The 17,026-nt window shown below is 37.3% G+C and overlaps 2 protein-coding genes across 2 annotated transcripts; both read left to right on the top strand.

The window, feature by feature from the left end:
* Window positions 1–2,831: 2,831 nt before the first annotated feature.
* LOC121242292 lies at window positions 2,832–4,220 on the top strand. The gene has a single exon (XM_041140179.1). It carries the CDS (start codon window positions 2,832–2,834, stop codon window positions 4,218–4,220), a length of 1,389 nt encoding a protein of 462 aa, XP_040996113.1.
* A 3,229-nt stretch (window positions 4,221–7,449) lies between these two features.
* On the top strand, window positions 7,450–8,675 carry LOC121243626. The gene is made up of 4 exons (XM_041141748.1): window positions 7,450–7,495; window positions 7,593–7,685; window positions 7,923–8,018; window positions 8,147–8,675. Exons 2-4 carry the CDS (start codon window positions 7,626–7,628, stop codon window positions 8,492–8,494), a joined length of 504 nt encoding a protein of 167 aa, XP_040997682.1. The 5' UTR covers window positions 7,450–7,495; window positions 7,593–7,625; the 3' UTR covers window positions 8,495–8,675.
* Window positions 8,676–17,026: the final 8,351 nt, after the last annotated feature.

The raw sequence follows: 17,026 nt of genomic DNA, 5'->3' as shown, positions 1-17,026 counted from the left end.
CAGTAAAGGATTTAGTGGTTGGGACAATTTTACTCAATTGCTTTCTGCTTAGTGTTGCAGAAAGCAAAAAAAAAAAAAAAAAACTAAAAAAAAAAGCTTTCCTAGCTAGCTGTTTGTATGAATTACTGATCAGACAACATTATGTGTTAAAAAAATGAGTTAGGCATCATATAATATGTTTATATATGTCTGTTTTAAACCTTTTTAATCACCAACATAAACACTCTTAAATATATAGAAATATGCAAATTAAAATATTGGAAGCCCCAAATTGATCATCATCAAAACCGGCTACTCTTAACAGCTTTTTGGAGGATTTGTAGATGCATGCATATAATCTAGAGATCAATTTGGTGGACTTTAGAGTTAAAGCTGATGTGTTTACTTGTTAGTGGAAAATCGTATGGCAGCATACATGTTAATTAGATCCAGAAAATATTCCTTCCCAAAAATATCTTTAATGCAGGAAATAAATTAAGAACCATATATAAAATCTGATATAGAACCTGCAGTTAAATTGGAAAAAAGTCCGCCTCCTGATCACATAGCTAGCTAGCTGGAATTTAGTTTCGGTCGTATTTTTGTGGCATTATTCCCTACAAAAGTTTGATGGAGTCTCATTGTTCCCACACACTTTCTTTATTTATGGTCAAACATGCAGTATATAAAGAGTTTGTATGTATGTATTATATATCTTTTTCTTCGATGGGCTATGAATCCAAATTTCAGCATTATATCCTAATTAATTAATATGGACCTGCTGATAATAATTGATATTTTGTGAATTTCGGGTTTAGGTTCAATTCATGATTAAGAAAGAAAGAAAGAAAGGGCTAGTTATGAAACTTTTATCTCTCCACCGAATCTCTCTCTCTCTCTCTCTCTCCATCTCTCTCTCTTTCTCTCTCCATCTTCCTGCATACTGATGGCACCCATGACTTTCAATTCTTTATAATGTTCATTATTATTTAGCCATAAAAATGCAGTTATTAGCCACACATTCATTATATAGAAGAGCATAAAGTTCAATACCTCCCCCCTACCCTACAAATCTATGGCTCTAATTGCATCTTGTGTGAGTTTCAATTTGGAATCATTTGATCCAAGGGTTCAGTAGAAAAAGGATCTAGGGAACACCAAATTAGCTTGAGAATAGAATAATTCAAGTAAGAACCATTATTTACTAAAATGGCAAGATGTGAAAAAGCAATCTCCACGATTTATTTGCCTACCCATATATGGATACCAAATTAAAGTAAAGAAAATCCGATCAAATCTATATGAGCCCATCAGAACCTTAGAAAGATTTAGAAGATCTTCTCTGCCAAAATTTCCTCCTCCTCTTTTCCTTTTTCTAGCTTTCTATGTTTTTCATGTGAGTTATTAAGCATCTCATTAATGCTTAAGGAACAATGAAGTATATTAATCAACTCTAGACGGAATATTTTGTGCCATGTGTTTGGATTTGCTCTGATATATATATATATATATATATATATATATATATATATATATATGAGACCCTAAAACCTTAGTAAGTATGATGCAGTACTAGTGTTCTTACTCCAAAGCTACTTATTAATAGTTAATCATTCACAATACCTCCCCCTCTCATACAATAAAGAGCTCAAGCTAGCAGTGCGACATAACCCGATCTGATTTACGTATAAGCAGATGATAAGATAAACTTATACTTCTGGTTTCATCCCAAATTAATTTGTAGGTTTTGGGTGGAAAATGATTCAATAAAGCTAGGGATTAATGGTACATAGGAAAAGGAGGTGGGGGTTCAAGTATTAATCGTTCTGTTATTTAATTTTGTCCTCCTAATTAAATATAACTCAATAATAATTAGTTAAATGGATATTTTTTTTCGAAGTTCTCTTAAAATATATATACATAGGCATAGAATCATCAAAAATTTGGACAACACTACTAAAATAGTCGATATTAAGGATGTAAATAAAGCACATTTATACTTTAATCACATTAAACGTCTGAACATGGAGAAGTTCATCGATCCATTATAAAAATGAATTATGGGTCGAATGTCAATACTAGTACGTACTAGATGCCTATGATGATCAAGCCCAATAATATTAATTGTTAATATATAGATCATTGATATTGATGATCATGTGGGTGAGTTTGATTGCGTTATCTTTCTAGGTCCTGAATATTAATCTTGTGGTTATATATATGTATCTATCAACTTATATGTCATGTTGAGTTTGATGCATATCTACTAGTTCATGATGATCATGTTAGGTTACAAGACTGTTAAACATATTATGGGTTTGATATTTGTGTCATATCATAAATTAATATTAATATGTATTGATGTAAAAAGTCTGAACGCCACATTCATGATCACTTCCTCGTGCTAAATCCAGCGGTGATTTTCAGTACCTCATAAATCCCTCTTTACACTTTCTTATCCCATATGTATATAGAACATCGTAATAACCTATCATATCATCCTTCACCGAGACGAATAGTAAAATTTGACGAGTCTTCTTTTTATTTAGATGGACAAAAGCTGGATGAATTTGGGTGATAGACTTGTATCACCTGCATATGCTGAAGGGGTTAAAAATTTCCTCACAATGGCACAAAACCATTGTGAGGAAAGTGATCGCATTCGGTGTCCCTGCCGTATATGCTGTAATAACCACTTCTTGCCTATATTTGAGGTGGAGTCTCACTTGTTCATAAAAGGGATCAATCCAAATTACACTTAGTGGATATTTCATGGGGAGGAGGAAACACTCCCCATCATTGACGACAACACCGATCCCGGGGTTGGAGTTGAAGAGAAGTACATTGATGACATGGACCGTATGTTAGATGACATCCGGGCAGGCACATTCGGAGATGCACCTGAAGACAACACTACATCGCCAACTCAGCCATCAATACCACATCCCTCCCCAAACTCAACTTTTGACCAACTATTAGAGGATGCTCGGTGTCCTCTTTTCGACGGCTGCACTAAATTCTCAAAGCTCTCATTCGTTGTGAAGTTGTTACATATTAAAACGCTTGGTGGGTGGTCAATCAAGTCTTTTGATATGCTCATAAGCCTTCTGCGGTCTGCCTTTCCTGATGCTAAATTGCCTAGTTCATATGAGGAGGCAAGGTCATTGGAGCGAGGGTTGGATTTCAAGTACCACATAATACACGCATGCCCAAACGACTGCATTTTATTCTGGAAGGAATATGCTGATCTTATTGAGTGCCCTATATGTAAGGCTTCGCGTTGGATGCCAAATACACATGGGTCACGAGTGATCCCACAAAAAGTGCTTCAGCATTTTCCTTTGAAGCCAAGATTGCAGCGTCTCTTTGTGACAGACAAGATAGCATGTGATATGAGATGGCATAAAGAGCAGCGGGTACCCGATGAGACTAGTATGAGACATCCTGCTGACTCTCAGTCCTGGAAGACATTTGATCAAGCCCATTGTTGGTTTGCTAGGGATGCTCGCAGTGTTAGGCTCGGTCTAGCAAGCGACAGCTTCAATCCCTTCAACAACCTAGCAAAACCGTATAGCATTTGGCCAGTGATTCTTGTCCCGTATAACTTGCCGACGTGGTTATGCATGAAAGACCAGTTCTTCATGACATCACTCATTATCCCTGGCCCAAAATCACCAGGGAATGACATTGATGTGTATTTGCAGCCGTTAATTGATGAGTTGCTTGAACTCTGGGAACATGGGGTACCTACATATGATGCTTCCACAAAGGAAATGTTCATGTTGCATGCTGCCTTATTGTGGACAATTAATGATTTCCCTGCATATGGAAATCTTTCTGGGTGGTCAACAAAAGGGAAATTGGCATGTCCCTCTTGCAATGCAAGCACAGATTCTATTTGGTTGAAGTATGGTAGAAAACAGTGTTATATGGGACATCGACATCTCTTACCGGCAGGTCACATTTGGAGGACGAGGAAAGGGTTGTTCAACGGTAAAGAAGATTATCGCATGCCACCAAATTGGGTTGAAGGAGCGGGTCTCTTAACTCAACTACAAATGCTTGGAGATGTCCAATTTGGAAAATCTTGTAGGAAGAGAAAACGCCCTGCAGAACAGTTGAACTGGACAAAGAAAAGCATATTCTTCAAACTACCTTATTGGTCAATGTTGCGGCTTCGACATAATCTAGATGTTATGCATATTGAGAAGAACATTTTCGATAGCTTATTGGGCACTTGAATGGACATTCCTGGCAAAACAAAAGATAATATAAATTCTCGACGTGACTTGGAGAACTTGGGCTTCAGAAAAGAATTACATCTTAAGTCTGAAGGTGGACGTGTTACAATGCCACGTGCATTGTACACATTACATGGAGATGAAAGGAATAAATTCTGTGAGTGGCTCGCTGGGGTTAAATTTCCAGATGGGTTTGCCTCCAATGTCACACATTGCGTATCTATACGTGATTGCAAAATCACTGGCCTCAAAAGCCATGACCATCATGTTTTCTTGCAACGATTGCTTCCTATTGTTGTTGGGGGGTTCTTAAGGAGTGATATTGCATTGGCATTGACTGAACTTAGCAGTTTCTTCAAAGAGTTGTGCGCCCGAAACCTGGATGTGAATCGCTTATCCCAGCTTCAACTTGATATCGTCACCATTCTATGCAAATTAGAGATGATATTTCCTCCTTCTTTTATCGATATTATGGTCCACCTAGCTGTCCATTTACCAGGTGAGGCCATACTCGGGGGTCCAGTTCAATATCGATGGATGTATCCGTTCGAAAGATATCTTGGCAAATTCAAGCGGTATGTTAAGAATAAAGCCCGTCCAGAAGGTTCAATAGCGGAAGCCTACATTCACATCGAGTGTTTGACATTTTGCTCCATGTATCTCCAAGATGTTGAAACGAAGTTTAATCGAGCAGACTGCAACATTGATGGTGGAGAAGAGGATACTATAGATGGTTTCAAAGTTTTCAACCAAAGACTTCGTCCTTTGGGTATAGCTCGTAATGTGCAATTACAAGATAAACTCCGCAGCTCAGCCATATGGTACGTGCTTAACAACTGTATCGAGATTGGACCTTATCTCGAGTAAGCAATCATGACTTCCTTTGTGCTTTTTCGAAACGACCTACTACTATCTCGTAGACTTTATGTAACTAACTAATATTGATTGGCCGATTGTGTTATCCAAATGCAGGGAGCACTATGACAAATGTAGGTTGTCAAACCCAAATTCTGTCAATCATACGCATCAAACTGAGTTTCCAACTTGGTTCAAGCAACGTGTAAGTTAGCAATTGGGGTATATTCTATCTACTTATAATTAACCCGACCTTGCTTTTGAGTATGTACTTGAAAGTATAAGTTCAAAATTTTTGGGTCGCTATTTGTGTAGGTTCAAGACCAACGTACGGGAAACCCACCACGGGTGTCCGCTGATTTGTATGCGTTAGCTTGTGGTCCTGACCCTTGGGTTGCATCATATGCTGCCTGCATTATAAATGGTAAACGGTTCCATACGAAGCAGCTTGAACTTCGCTGGCGATCACAAAATTCAGGAGTGTTGGTAACTGGTGACGAAGATACTAATAATTTAGACTTTTATGGTGTTCTTAATGATGTTGTGGAGTTACACTACATGGGAGGTCGTCGAGTGTACTTGTTCAGCTGTGATTGGTTTGATGTTAATGATAAGAAGCGTGGGGTACGAGTAGACGATCATATAACTAGTGTCAACATGGACAGAACTTGGTATAAGAACGAACCATTTGTGTTGGCATGCCAGGCTTCCCAGTGTTTTTACATTAGAGATATAAGGTCGAAGGGGAACTAGTATGTTGTGCAGAAGTATAATAATAGGAATGTGTATGACATTCCACCAATGCCAAGGGTTCTGGATGATATTGATGACGAATCAAGTGAGGATGATGTATATCAAGAAAATGAGCCATCATATGATTATCCACTTTTACATTGTGATGCATATCCAGTATCAACTCCACTTAGTAGGACTGATATAGAACCTATCCACATTGATGCACGAGGCCATATGGTAGTTGGTGGTGACTGCATCAATTCAACAGACTTTATTGATGATGGAATGGTTCCATCTGGTTCCGGAGATGGTTATGGTGATTGGGAATATTCAGATGAAGAGGACCTATCCACCGATGAAGAATCGGAGTCAGAATAGGCATCTGCCAACCATTGGAAACCAGGTGAACACCGCATCAGTTGAAAGAGGCAGCCTTCATGGATTGGATCGCATGCTGGGTTGCAAACTGCACTTTATTATAAATTTATCTAACTTTTTCATTGGTTTTTTTCTTGGACCCTGAAATAGCAGTATTAATGAGGGTACTTCATGCAAATATATATAGTTTCACAAATTGACATTTTAATGCATTATCTTATTGCATGGTTGCTATGGTTATGTTTCCTTTAAATAGCTTCATGTAATTAACGTTTGCTAATGTTGAATCTCAGGTGGACGGAAATAGGAGACTTTTGGTTAGAATGTTCAAGGCAAAATCCATCATAATCTCATCTCAACCCATGGAGTTAATGAGAAGCATAAACGGCCCAGGTAGATCATTGCCCAGTGTACGAGGAACCCGTCCCAGGAAATGTATGCTGTACAGATGTAGTGCACGCAGGCCACGTGGAGTTCGCATAGGAGATGCTAGTTCAGATGATGAAACGCAACGTCCAAGCCATCCATTGGAGACTCCTTGTGCGAACCCATGTCTGGAGATAGAGGCAAACAGAGAACCCTCCCCGAGGGAACAACCAGATCCTCTTCAGAGTAATCAGATCGGTATAGTTGACAATGATATACGAGGTGAATTTAATGGGCTATATCATTGTTGTGTAAGATTGCTTTAAACAAATGAGACCCCTAACGCAACCTTATTGTGATTATGTCATACAGGTGAGGATGTCCCGCCTGTGCCTGTATCCAACCAGGCACATACGAGACGTGGTCGCGGGCCGGCGAAGTGTACTGAAGTTGAAAAATTACGTGAGCATGGAAAAGTGTTGTTGAAGATAAATAGTGGAGAAACAGCACCATGTTGCGAGAATGCAAACATGTTTACAACACGTTTAAGCTGGATCATTAAACATCACTGCAACATGAGCTACCCAAGATGGAGTGATGTACCCCAAGAGCATAAGGATGAATTAATCGATCGTGTTCGGGTAAGACTTTTATACTTTGATGTTGATCATTAAAAATTTATACTATATATAATTCACAAGTGATCACCCTAAATTTTAATGGGCTATGCAGGGTGATTTTGAATTGGATTGGGACTTAGAGAACCATCAATTGGCTGTGACTAAACAGCTTCGTAAGCGCTTTAATGCCTTCCACCACCAACTACATCAGATATATATGTCATATGGCAGCCATGACGAGGCATTGGCGACTGGGACTAGTTTGGTCACCCCCTAGTATGGTTTAAGCTCTGTGAACGATGGGGTAGCGAGGCCTTCCAGGTATGCATTCTGCGTGTTCAATCATTAAACCCAGACTTTTCATGGGATATTTATTACTATATGTACTTTTGCTTAAGATGATGGTTTTCAATGACAGAAAATAGCAAGTAAAAATCGGGACAATAGAAGGATGCTGAAAATTAACCACACAACTGGTCGCAAATCCTTTGTGAGGATGCTAGAACAAAAGGTATAAGGTTTGAAAGCTCATGTCATGGCAACCACACACTAACATAATGTTAAATTTAGGATGTAGATTTTCGCGAAAGGGGTATGCTATATCCCCATGCTTTCTCTCATATATGATCAATAATTTTTGTTTAGCATTTGTTTGGATAGTCATTTAGTAGTGATTAACCTATCCATGCCATATGTAATATATTATCTGATTGAATATGTTACATGCACACGTACCACACACATCTAGCGTGCTGAAAATGCAAATTTGGTGGACTTCTACAAGGAAACCCACTGGTCCAAGAAGAAAGATAAATTTGTGACACCTGCTACCGAAGACATTTATGTGAGTATATTATAGCATAAATTTTGTATGTTAAATGCAATGATGGTTACATATTTATCAGATTGAATCTTAAAAATGCATTATTAGGACATATAAGTTCATAATCGGTTCATTATGTCATATTGCAGAAGGATATGGTAGGAAAGCTGGATAATTTAGAACCAGATAAACGAACTGACGAAGCAGCAGCAGGTGTATTCAGAGAGGTACTTGGGCATCGACCGGGTTATGCAAGAGGATTGGGAGAGATGGTGATCCCCGAGTCTACAAGAAAACACTCCTTAGCACGAGAGAAAGAGTATATAGCTTTGATTGAAAAACATAAGAAAGAGGCTGAAGCTTCCAAGAGTGAGATGGCGTCAATGAAGGCAAACATGGAGGTTATGATGGAGAAACAAAATGAAACCGATCGTATGTTGAGGGCCATCTTAGCTGCGAACCCGTCCCTCATTGAGTCTCTTCGAGAGACTCAGTGAGGATATTTTTTGTGGAAAAATATGGAAATTTTTTTTGTGGTATTTTGTGGTGCATTTTTGGCCTAAGATGGTGGATTGACAAGATATATATAGAATATATATCCAATGGGAGGTTATATGCATATGTTTTGTGGGAGCAAGCTGGGTTGGGAAAGCAGATGTATTGGCCCAAGTTATATCCTTAAATAGGTATGATAATATGTACCAAAAATTATGAGATGATGTTAGGCCTCATACTTACATGAGTCAAACATGTAAGTATCTACGCTTTAATGCTTTCACTATACATATCGATTGGGTGTAGTACTGGCATGCTTAACAACATTTGGTTGCTTGTTGTACAGGCTAATTCATACCATATTGGATGTACATGGTATCTCAAGGGTGGGGTCGTCTTACGCTAGAGCCTAAGACGTGTCCTGGGATTTTGTAATCTTCCTCCTAGTGCATGTTATGTTCTGATGGTACGTGGTAGCACATTTTGTCTAATGCTTGACCAGACAAAATCATCTTGCCCAAATTCACGGGAGGCTGAACAAGCAGGTGATGTCTTCATTCCCCTATGCGATTTACATCTATTATGCACTTCTATACAAATGATATGAATTTCGTGTAAACTTTATACATTATATACGAGTACATAAGCTTGTGCTTCTGCTCAAGTATAGATAGGCCTACTTTACATACACAAATAATTCAGGAATGTGGCTTAATTTGGAGTGATGCTGTATGAGATAATGAAGCATACTAGTTTGGACAGATTATAACTTATATTGGAACATGTTAGCTTATGTAATGTATACATGTGATGTTATATGTAACTGTTAGTTAGCTTATGTAATGTATACATGTGATGTAATTCAATGGAAGGTTTTGAATTATGATAATGTAATATATAATATGGTAAGGTTTTGTGGGTACTATACAATAAAGAATATGTATTGTATAGTATTTTTGGGCCCAGGTAGCTAACTTGAATGAATGGAGGAAGGGCTTTTTACATTGATTTTGAATTAAAATGTGTAGCTTGGATTAATGTTTTAAATTATAAATTGGTTAATGGATGGAATAACTAATTTGTTGGATCTTTGTTTTGTCAATATAAAGTGAAGCACATAATCTGGGGTAGGACTGAAACAACAATAAATCGCTTGAAGCTCTTTTTGTCAATATAGGTGAATCCCATGTTACTGCACGTGGAGGGTTTTCAATTTTCATATAATGTACCTGAGGAGCGCACAAAGCTAATGCAACATATCAAAACCGGGAGTTGTCAAGGGAAGGTGGTGGGGTGATGAGGAATTTGAAAGTATAAGTTTGCTCCAGCTGAAGGGTAAGGCATGGCATGAGCGCATACGAAGTTGGCTAGATCCACTCTTGAAAGGTAAGCCAATTCGGTTGATTGATCATCAGTTTTGTTGTTTATAAGTTAGTGCATATCTAAAAATACATTCAATATCTGTAAGATCCAATATTTTAATTATAAATTAGGCATATGTTTATCAACATACTTAATTGATGTAGGAGTCAATGATGTGGCAGACACGTATTGACATCAGTGCTGATCTTTTAAGTGGACGTAGCAGCAGGCTTCACATTCAAGAACCCCCTAGTATGATTTTTCAACCCAATGTATATAAGCTTGTTAATTAACTGGTATGCAAAACAAATTTTTTATGTTGCTACAAGTTTACTAGGGGTTAACTAAGTTTAAAGTAAAGAAATGAATAGCAGTATATAACTAAGTTTAGGCTAAGCAAGGGTAAGGTTGGCTGATCATGAAGTTCATGTGTACTTCAATGGAGGGGATTCTTTCATTTGCCTTTTGAGTTGTTTTGGACCATATTAATATATAATGTGGTCCTGTTTGACATTAAATAAAGCAAGTAACCAACGATTAATGGGTGTCATCTTTATCCCGAGACTTCGAACCCATGTTTCCGAACTTCTAACTCTTTAATTAGAGGGTAATTATTGATGATTCTGTGATGAAGAACAGGTTGCTACTAATTGGAGATTAGGATTTCTCATGACTCAGTTTATGGGGTTATTTGCGGCGAATTTAAGCGCCGAGAAAGACCCTATTTCCTGAGGTGTAAAACTGACAAGTATACCATCCCCAAGTTTAGGTCTATTTCTCAGTATAGACCTAGCTATGTGGGCTTTCTGTCTGTACAGTGAAGCTTTGGGGACCTCTCTCTCTCTCTCTCTCTCTCTCTCTCTCTCTCTCTCTCTCTCTCAAATTCTGTGTAATTAAACACTCTACCCACTTAGGTAAGCATGGAAGCATGGGGAGTAAGAGCCAGAACAGGACAGGAAATGAAATAGACTTAATAATTAATGGCATATTTAGCAGCCCAAATGAGTTAGGCAATTTGCTCAACATTTAGTGATAACCATGTCGTGGTTCACATCATGATAGAAATAATATATATATAGCCCTGGAGATCAGAAAAAGAAAAAAGAATGAACATTATTAAGCGGCAGGTCACAATGAAGTCATGCAATATCTAATGGTGGTCCAATTTTTTGTTATTTTATTTTTTGATCTTTTAGACCCGTACCCTTCAGGATTGGGCATGGGTTTATCAGCACAGGTTGGCGGCTACCTTGTCTTATGACAGATTATTCCCTTTTCCTCAGCCCTATGACAGATTATTATTTACACAGTCCTTGAAATCCCCAAAACCACCCACAACGGCCAGGGCCTCTAGCTATATCTAGATATATAGATGGATAAATAGATAGCCGGGCCTTTAAACCCTAAAAACAGTAGTATATAATATATATATATTTATATATATATATAGTCCCCCAAAGTTTAATTTGCATGTTGGGTTTGCTGAGGTGTGTGTCTGCATTATGCATGCCTGGCCTAGTACTGGATTTAGCATATATTTAAGACAGAATAATACTAACACAGGTTCTCTTCATGTAGGGAATGAGCTGGGATATCTCATATTATCTATATACAATTTGAATATTGATATATAGGTGTAATAGGTTACTAATTAACTAGTTTTATATATGCATTATTAACTTTCTTAACTGTTAAATTATTATTTCTTTTTCCTAATAATGTAGTTTATGGTTGCATAAATAATGGCATTTATTGTGGTTTCATCACTTTTTTTGAGATACTTAATCACACATATACCTTAGCCACCCCCAATTACATAAACAAAAAAAAGGTGATAATGCAACATTAAAAAGTGAGACTGATGCAATGCAATGCAATGCAAGTGTGATGCAATGCAAGTGCATGACCTTTCCTAGGCTGGTCATGCAATGCAAGGGCAGTAATATATGTAGTATGCAGCCTTCGAAAGGCTTGATTGAGGAAGATGCTAAAAAAAAATAAAAATAATAATAATGCAGTTTTCATGAACAATTGTATGCAAGTCTGAAATCATCTTCCTTAGCATGCATGTGGTATATGCAAATATAATGTACCACATGATCTAATACAGATCATAATCATCTTGAATACCTATATATACTTCCATTTTAATACATTTTTTAATTAGATTAATAATATATATTAGGTAGCTAGCTAGCTAAAAAAAGGTTTTAGATAATTTCTGCTATTTGTTCGTGTGAGTTTTATGCCCAAAAAAATTATAACATGTAGAAGGCAGTGTATGTACTCCACTGCATTAGTGCTATTAATTGCACCATTATTTGTTCACATACACCATTTGTTATCAAGGCTTGATTTCAGACTTGCGTGCCTTCTTTTGTGCAGCTCATGTAGAAGGCAGTAGATGGAATACTTGATAACCCTGTTCCAGACAGCTGGATTGATCTTTGCCGCTCAATCACCAAGTCATCGCAAATCATCAACCATCGATGTGCGAAGTTGCGGATGAACTCCACCCACCATTATTTGTTTATACTTGTATCACCTGGATTGTGGATGTTTGATATGTACTTTAAAGCTTGTAAGAGACATTAGCTGCTCCCATTTGTAAGACTTTATTGCCTTCCATTAATGCACCATATGCCAGTTTATAGTAACCTTAAAGGGTCTGATGTACTGATCATGTATTGGATGAAAACTTGAATTTTCATATATTAATATATGCTATTATGGATTAATGTACAATTTGGTAATATTGTTAATGAGTTGGAGCAGGAAATTAGGTACCCAAAAAAAAAAATTGTGCATTCTGTACGTGTAATGTTACACCAGTTTCAAAATTCCATTTGCGGCGATTTTAAGTTCGCCGAAAGAAACTTAGATTTATGTTTTGTTATTTGCGGCGAATATATATAGACACTAAAGCTTCGAAAGATTATTTGCGGCGATTTATTGTCGCTGCTAAAAAGATGCCTTAGTTGTCAATACTTATCTGCGGCGAATATACTTGGACGCTAAAAGTAGGAATTTTTTTGCGGCGCCTTAAACTCGCCGCTAAAGATCATTTACAGCCAAACAAATGTGCTGCAAATAATTTTTCGCAGCGATACGTGACCGAAATCCCAACGTTATTTGCGGCGTCATTAATAATATTAGCAGCGAAATAAATCGCTGCAAATAAAAATTGTTGGCAACCATTTCTGTGTTTCACTGGCTATTATTTTAAAAGGCTCTACATTTGCAACGAAATGCCGGCGCAACATAAATCTCTGAGAAAAATTATTTGCAGCGATTTCTGGGGTTATTTGCGGTGAATTTAAGCGCCGGAAAAGACCTTGTTTCTTGTAGTGTGATAGCCCAACAAATGAAGAAGCATATTAAGAAAACGAATCATCATCAATCTATTTGTTGATCTAAGACAATATGAAAAAGTCTCATTGCGTATAGAATATGTTCAATCAGAAGTAATTGAGTGTGGAATGTTAGAAGAACATGAATTAAATGAAGTGTCTAGTGAGAAAGAGGGCAATTGGTCAAGCAAAACTGATAGTGAATGAAATTAATATTTGTATAAGTATCATTGTTATAAATATCCGTAACATTTTTTAGAATAATAATTTAATACAATTTCAAATAGATATGCCTCACAAACGCAAAACAACTCGTGTATCATCTCCATCCATTATCGACTCTCCACTTGGTTCATCTGCCATAAATGGTGGGCCAACATCACCAGACCTAGAATAAGATATTTTATCAAATTAAACACCACATTTATTCCTCGATTTAAGTAATATACATTTTCAAGATAAAATAATTTACTACAAGGGGTGTCTCTGCATAGAGAAAGTAAGGAAAGTGGAAAAATATAAAGTTGATATTCCTAATGATCACACCACTGGCTCTGGGGATTCAACAACTTGTCTTGCTTCTTATGTTGGTACCCTTATTGCACATATGCACCAATGACTACATCCTCCTGGGTTAAAGTTCTCCAAGATATGAAAGACCACATAAAAAATCGTTGTCTGGTAATTAGTTTGTATTTATACTAATTATTTATAATTTTTTCAAGGACGAGTTTGAACTTAATTTTGACCAGCGAGAGGATCGACTAACGGTTGAGGACTTGAGGTCTAATGCATTTCGAAGGTACAAAGATTGATGTCATGTACACTATCAGAAATTCAGTACTGCAACAGAGGTGCATCAAAATCCATTCCAAGCAATGCCACTAAACGAATGGGAGAAGGTTTGTGATATGTTTGAAGATCTTGCTTATCAAGTAATTTTATTGCTATCTTTTTTATAGTATACGATAGATGTATTAAACATATAGACATAATTTTTTTTAGCAACAATGTACTATGAAAAAAGTAAATGGATCAAATTTAACAATACACCGTCAGGCGGGTTCTCGATCTTTTTATCGTTTATCTAAAAAATTGGTAATATTATACTAGTCCCCGTTAAATATTAACATATATATTTTTCTGATTTAAATTCTAATATAAATTTCCCTTTTGCGGGAAGAAAAAAGTCTTACTGACTATAATCTCACCCAATTGTATGTTAAAACACATAAAAATCGTGATGGTATTTGGACCAGTCCCGAAGTAGAAGCAAAATATGTAAGTTTAAGTTTTTCTAATTCAATTGTCTAATAATATTTTTGTTACTTATACTAACTTTAAGTTTTTTTTTTTTTGTAGGACAAGATGATATCACTTAAGGAAACTTTTGCAGATCCATCTAATGAATCATCTGTCAATGTTGCTTAGATATTTTTTCAAGTTCTTGGACCACATTTTGGATATTTGAGGAGCTTAGGACATTGCATGATGCCATTTTCAACATCAGCATCCTCCTTTCAAGTCAGATCGAATGAAAAAGCTAAGAAATTAGAGGAAGCAAGACTTGAGATAAAAACATTTGAAGGAAAAAGAGTTGCTGACTCGATTAGATCAAGCAGCGGATTTAGAGGCTAGATTAGAAGAAAACATGCAGAAGAAGTTGGAGATTCAATCCCAAGAAATGTTTGAACAGTGGCAATCAATAATGTCCCAAAACTCTATGTCACCACCACAATCTTAGAACTTATTTTCGTTAATTGTCTTTTTATTATTCTGTCCTAGAACATTTGAACAAATGTGATGCTTAAATTACATTATTTAATATTAGTTTCGTATTTTTAATTAAAATCAGTTATGTATCATGAGTACCGTTCAAACGGAAAATACCCAGTTTGAACGGATAATTGCAATTTATAACTACGAGAGCTTTTTACCTTGCGTTCGAACCACAAAATCAAACCATTCGAACGACTTGAGAAAAATCCAGTCCGTTCGAACAACCAAACATAGCGTTTGAATAGTAACTCGTTCGAACAGTCGTTTTATATTCAAACTAGCAGTAATCATTTTCGATCATATTAATTTTGTTCAAACACCAATTTATCTATTCGAGCAGACCTAATATATTTGAACACTCTATCCATTCAAATATGATCAAATATATTCGGTCGTTCGAATCAAGTTTTGTACCGTTCAAACAGGTCCGAGGTTGTTCAAATGGAAGGCTTTCTATTCAAATGATTTTTTGGGACAAAAGTGTTTCATCTCCAAAAGACATGCTCGTTCGAACACCTACGACTGGTTCTGCCAAATTTTGTCCCTGAAAGTATTTGTTTGAGCTGTGTAACACCTCGTATTTTAGTGTATTTTTATTAATTCAAAAATTTATTCTCTTGTTTTAAAATTATCGGATATTTTAAATGGTTTATTTTATGATCTTTAAATTGTGAAAATTAATTTGTTATGTTTTCTTAATATTTATTATTGTGATGCATTTAAATTGTTCTTTATTTTAAATTAATTGATTGTTGGATTTAATTATTTTATTTTCATTGTATCATTACGTTTAAATTATTTTATTATACTTGTTGTTTTGAAATCGTTTCCGTTGGATCATTTTTGTGACCCAAGATGTGAGGACTAGATCTCATTTCTTTTCCTCCATTTTCTCTTTCCTCTCTTTTTTCTTTTCTTCTTTTCCTTTCTTTCTTTTTTCTTTCTTCCTCTGCTTCTCACCGCGCGACGCCCCTCCCTCTCTCTTCCCGTGCGATTTCTCCTTCTCCACCCAGCCACCGTCGCCGCGCCGCCGTGACCCACACCGCCCCTCCCGTTCGCTCCCCCACCGGCCGGCGACCATTCCCCGTCAATCCCAGCCCCTATCTCGCCGTCGTTAGCCTCCACGAACCACCCAAAGCCGCGACCATCTCTTCATTCCAGCGCCGCCGTTGCACCACCTCCGGACACCATTTCTTCACCACTTCATCCTCGACCTCATAGCAACCCAACCCCAGCTCCGATCCGTCATCGGTGAAGCACAACCAACCCCATTTCTGATTTGGGTATTTTTGGTCTTCAACCACCCTTTGCGCCGCCACCCACCACCACCACTAGTTTCACCGACATCCCTAAGCCCTACCCTATCAATTTCGGGTCTTGGATTGTCTCCGTTCAAAAGTGGATTTTTGAGACCCACTGGCCACAGTGCATTTGGCACTGTTCTGTTGTTGTGTTGTTGTCTCTTGCACCTCCATGATGCTCCGAAAATTATTAGATAGCACTGTAAGTATTTTCCAAAGAACTATAGTGATTTAAATATATTTTTGCACTAAATCATTTTATTGTGATCTGGTTGGTTATGCCGGACTGAGTCCGAGGAGTACGGAGGTTGGATGGATTGGAGGACGGAGTTGTTTTTGTGTTTGGTTGGTGTTGTGAGTTGATGATTGTTGGTTATGGTGTTGTTCATGTACATGGTATATTTGCACGTATGATCATATTTGTAAAGGAAACTGGGTTTTAGTGTAATTACATTCATGTTTATGTGTTTATTTAAAACTGGGTTTTCATGTGTTAAAGGATCTTTGGGTGCGTGCGTATCACGACCCCAAGCCGAGATGGGGCATTATCTCGGTGGAGCTCCTCTGGTCACTCGAGAGCGGAATATACTGAGTGACGTCCCCTGGGTTGTCTCCGGGTGACAACGGGATCGGACGAGATGGTCTCATGCCGACCTCGTGGCCCCTCTGCTGGCGGGGGCTAGAAAAATATCCATTTTCGGGAAAAATGATATTTTGGATTTGATGCATATTTCATCATATG

Source organism: Juglans microcarpa x Juglans regia, chromosome 8D (assembly GCF_004785595.1).
Source record: "Juglans microcarpa x Juglans regia isolate MS1-56 chromosome 8D, Jm3101_v1.0, whole genome shotgun sequence".
Lineage (NCBI taxonomy): Eukaryota > Viridiplantae > Streptophyta > Magnoliopsida > Fagales > Juglandaceae > Juglans > Juglans microcarpa x Juglans regia.
This window is presented reverse-complemented; position numbering and strand designations above follow the sequence as displayed.

Bases quoted from the DNA above. Each gene is read 5' to 3' on its own strand.
- LOC121243626 (XM_041141748.1), top strand. From the start codon at position 7,626: ATGCTGAAAATTAACCACACAACTGGTCGCAAATCCTTTGTGAGGATG. The intron at 7,686-7,922 runs GTATAAGGTTTG...ACACACATCTAG, and splicing joins TGAGGATGCTAGAACAAAAG to CGTGCTGAAAATGCAAATTT. The intron at 8,019-8,146 runs GTGAGTATATTA...GTCATATTGCAG, and splicing joins CTGCTACCGAAGACATTTAT to AAGGATATGGTAGGAAAGCT.
- LOC121242292 (XM_041140179.1), top strand. From the start codon at position 2,832: ATGGACCGTATGTTAGATGACATCCGGGCAGGCACATTCGGAGATGCA.